This window comes from Chrysochloris asiatica, unplaced genomic scaffold, assembly GCF_000296735.1.
Source record: "Chrysochloris asiatica unplaced genomic scaffold, ChrAsi1.0 scaffold00269, whole genome shotgun sequence".
NCBI classification, from domain to species: Eukaryota; Metazoa; Chordata; class Mammalia; order Afrosoricida; family Chrysochloridae; genus Chrysochloris; species Chrysochloris asiatica.
Window position 1 is genome coordinate 1,385,312 of NW_006408787.1, and position 4,771 is coordinate 1,390,082.

At 36.1% G+C, this 4,771-nt stretch overlaps 1 protein-coding gene across 1 annotated transcript in view; it reads left to right on the plus strand.

The window, feature by feature from the left end:
* ARAP2 (ArfGAP with RhoGAP domain, ankyrin repeat and PH domain 2) overlaps positions 1 to 4,771 on the plus strand; it is a 339,747-nt gene that overhangs the window by 169,097 nt on the left and 165,879 nt on the right. Inside the window, exon 9 of the mRNA XM_006874336.1 lies at positions 852 to 967. Within this exon, the coding sequence (XP_006874398.1) occupies positions 852 to 967 (116 nt within the window). The remainder of the gene's footprint in view (positions 1 to 851; positions 968 to 4,771) is intronic.

The window sequence follows — 4,771 nt, forward strand, 5'->3', positions numbered from 1 at the left end:
CGGCACACAACCACCAAAATACCATTACAGGAGCTGTTTTAAGAATGACAAGAGGAATAGGAATGTAATATAATATTGGAAATTATATAAAATTGCATACTTCATGAAATAGGTAATCCTTCTGCTTGATACAGTTAATGCAAGGAAGCCATGACAAGGTAACAATCAGATAACTTGAGTTCTGGTTCCTTTCTGCCAGATCAAGTAGCTTTACTTTCAGTGTAACTGTGTCTGCAGTTTGGTTTCTTCTTTTTATACATGGTAATTATGTGAACATCACAGTATCATTTGTCTCCTCAACTAGTAATGTGCTTGGCACATAGTAGATTTTAGCTGATTGTTAGCTTCCTTCACTGAAAGTATAAAGGTGAATATAGTGCTTTCCGTTAAAAACAAGACAAATGTAGTTCAAGCTATGTGGTCAAGGTAGCTTACCTTTGTTGTGAAGGGAATTATCATGCTATACTAATTGCCTAACTGCTAAGTTCAGAATTATTGTTGTTGTTAAATGTCGTTGAGTTGGCTCCGACCCATAGCGCCCCTGTATGGATTTTCCAAGGAGCAGTTGGTGAGCTTGAAATGCCAACCGTGCTGTGTAAATGACTTTGCAATCTGGCACATTAACCCACAGCGCCACACCAGGACTGCAAGTTCAGAATGGCATAGTATAATTGAAAAAGTACTAAAAGGGACTATCTGAAACCAGAAAATAACTCTCAATCCACTTTAAAATGTATTATATTTTAGACATATAGGTATAATAAATTTTGAAAGAGTTAATTAGGAAATATAATTAGAGTTTCAAAATCCATTGTTGTGTTTGTTTTAATTTTTATTTTTCTCCCCAATAGGATTTTAAGAGTGGACTTGGTATTACCATAATTCCTATGAATGTAGCAAATGTAAAGCAAGTGGACCGAACTGTGAAACAATCTTTTGAAATAATTACTCCCTATAGGAGTTTTAGGTAAGCTATGCAAAAAATATTTATGGTTATATTGCTGTGAAAAAGCTTGGGTGGTCTGCCTTTACATTGGCGATGATTTTATCCTTTGTAGGGTACTTAAGTTTCTTCATATTTCTACATTGTCTCATTTAATTTGTCAAACATATTTTTAAAATTGCATATGCATTTAATTATTACAAAACTTGTAGAAATTTATGAGATTTGAATAGTTTCTTTTCTTAGTACCTCCTCTTCTTAGTAGACATGGTGAATATATTATTTTTTAATCATGAATGCCATATCTACTCACATTTATTGAGAATAGAACCAAAAAAAACATATTACTTGTCTTTAAGCTACGTTACTATTTGCCACCTTTTAGTCCAATCAAATAAAATATCTCTTTTAAGTCCATCGACAATTTAATTGCTCCCTAATGATTTTCTATACGGAACTCTAGTCCAAAATGATGCAAAAGTTAATAGATCTCATAGCATGCATTGATCCAAATGTTCTAGCATTTAATTATGTATATTATGCTATGGTAGTCTAGTAATTGCTTCATTCTGACAGTGAAACAGAAAAGCTAAAGCCTTTAACATGTTTTGTTAATCTATAATGACGTTCATAACTTTAGGAGTACTATACAAGTCAGAATCCTTTGGAGAAATAATGATTACTTAGCAATTTAAAAAATGCTATCAAATATGTTACATGATTCATCTGTCAAAATATATCCACTGGCTCAAATTTTTAGAACGGAATCATTGCGTAAGGAATGCTGCACTTCAGTTTTGCACGTGCAGATTCTAGCCTCTTGTAGGTAATGTTCCCAAATTCTCTGGGTTCTCTATCTGGCCAAACTTTACATCTGGTGTTTCGCAGGAAACCTGGTGCCAATGTCATACAATGCTACATCTGTTTTCAACAAATGCCTAAGCACTGAGTCCTTAAATTCCTGGCATAGAAAGTTGATATCCAGTATTTCCAAAAATAGGTTTGAAATGTTTGACAAATTTGGGGTTAATATATGTTTTAGGATGTTTTCTGTTTAGTATTACACCTTTTAGTTTGTCCCTTTCATATGTAGTTTTAAAATGAAAGTTTATCCAAGTTCTGTTGATATGAGTTCGTATAGATATCCCCTTTCAACTTGTTGGTAGTTATTTACCATTAATTCTGTCTGCATGCTTCATATGCAACCATTGTTGTGAACACATTCAGTCATTACAATAAGATGGAAAATTAGTTGTAAGACAATGTGTTTAGAATCCTCAAAGTATTATTTACTCTGTATCAGTCCCTTAATTTATATTGCTTCATGAAAAAAAAAAATAATAATAGTCCTGATGTGGCGCTTTGGGTAAATATGCTGAACCACAGTCAGTTTGAACAGCAAGATTGGTGGGTCAAGCTCACCAGAAGCTCCTTGGGAACCCTATTCAGGGTTGCTATGGGTCAAAACTGACTTAACAGAACTTAACAAAAGCATATTTAAAATATGGAAACCCTGATGTGGCTCTTTGGATTAATGCATTAGACTGCAAGGTTGGTTTGAACCACAAGGTTGGCAGTTCAAGCTCATCAGACGCTCCTTGGAAACCCTATATAAGTTTGCTGTGAGTTGGAACTGACTTGACGCAACGCCACTTAACAACAACATATAAGATAGTTATTACCTCTTTTGTTTATATGATTATATTTGTTACATCTGCTGTATGATTTAGAATCAGGAAAAGTATGGATCAGGGTTGTATCCTCTGTGGTCTATATAAAGAAGAATGTGGCATCAGAACTGGAGGAAACCTTACTAACAACCTGCAATATACAGATGACATAAACTGCTTTGCTTGTTAAAGAAGTCTTGGAGCACTTACTGATGAAGATCAAAGACTATAGCTTTCTTTATGGATTTTACCTCAAAATAAAGAACACAGAAATCCTCACAACTGAACCAATAAGGATCATCATGGTCAATGGAAAAAGATTAAAAGATTGAAGTTGTCAAGGATTTTTTTTTTATTTTTCTAACTTTTTATAGTTTACAGAGTAGATCAATTTCACATTCAACAATTTATATAGATTTTGTTTCATATCATATTGCATATCATGCTATATACTCAATGTAACATCATTATCCCACTTTAATCCTGTGTTTCCTGTTTCCATTCCTCCTACTTACCAAAACTTCCTGAACTTTATCCTTGGGTAAATGCTACTCTTTTGATTTTAAACGGTAGATTATTCTAAGGTATGCATATTATTATTTCCCAGTTCTGTTATTCTTCCTGTGTGGTTGTTAAGTGCAGGGGAGACAGTTCTGAACCATAGTAACCTCTATAGGGTTTTGGAGAAATGGCTGATGGATTTGAAGTGCTGACCTTGTGGTTGGCATTCCAGTGCCTATCCTACAACTCCACACCAGGATTTCCCTGATCTATGTTGTTATTGTTACATGTTATCATCAAATCGGTTCTGACTCATAGCTCTGTTGTTTAGGATTTCCGAGGAACAGCTGATGAGTTTGAACCACTGACCTTGTGGTTCAAACTTACCTTGCAGTCCAGTGCTTATCCCACAGTGCCCCACCAGGACTCCATTCATCTTATGTTGTTGTTAAGTGTTGTGGAGTCAGTTCCGAATCATCACCACCCTGTGTAAGGCTCTCAAGGAGGGGCTGGTGAGTTTGAACTGCCAACTTGCAGCTCAAAAAACCTTGCAGTCCAGTGCTTATCCTACAGTGCTGCACCAGGACGCCATTATCCTTATGTTATTGTTGTTGTTAAGTGCCATTGAGTTGGTTCCGACCCATAGTCAACCTACCTGTATAGTTTCCGAGGACTTTGCAGTCCAGCACATTAGTCCACAGTGCCACACCAGGACTCCGTTCTCCTTGTAGACATGTCTATTGTTTGGCTGAAAATTGGCCACTGAGGGTGAGTTCATTTCCAGACCTCAAGGATAGCTACAGCCATTGTCTTAAGGGTTCTACCAATTTCTATTTCTATATCCAGTAAGGATGGATTTTTAAATGTTTTTTAGTTTTATTTTACATTTTTCTCTCATTTGATCCAACATCTTTTAAGGCTATCCCTTTCAGATTATATGGTGGTGGTAGCCAGACACTGTCGAGTTCTGGTATCAGGGTTGTGGCCACTGATGTTTGCATCACCTGTTAGCCCATTGGACTAAAATTTCCAAGTGTCTTCTATTTTTATCACTTCTTTCTTTCAAACAGAGGAAGTCCAATAGTTGTACCTTAGATGGGGCTCATGAACTTTAAAGACCCCAGTTGCTACTCACCAAAGCATGATGTAGAACTTTGTGGATTATGCCTGCTGACCTTGGTGTCCCCCAAGTCTTGAGCCCCAAGTAAAATTGCCTCCTGTATAATCCACCATATTCATGGATATATTTGCAGCAAAATATTTCATTTTATTTAGATTCACAGTCAACATCCACAGAAACAGGGGTCAAGAAATAAAATAATTTATTTTACTGGGCAAATCTGCAAAAGAACTCTTTAAAGTGTTCAAAAACAAAGCTGTCTCTTGAAGAACCAAAGTGTGCCTGCCCCATGATTGCTACCTACATATGCATGTGAACACTGAAGAAGAATCAATGAAGAAGACCAAAGAATTGATGGCTTGAATTACGGTGTTGGTGAAAATATTGAATATACCAGGGGTTTCCAGAAGAATGAACAAATCTATGTTGGAAGAAGTAGAGCCAGAATACAAGGATCTTGATACTTCTTTTCATGTACTTTGGACGTTATCAGGAGAGATTAGCCCCTAGAGAAGAACATCATGCTTGATAAAGTTG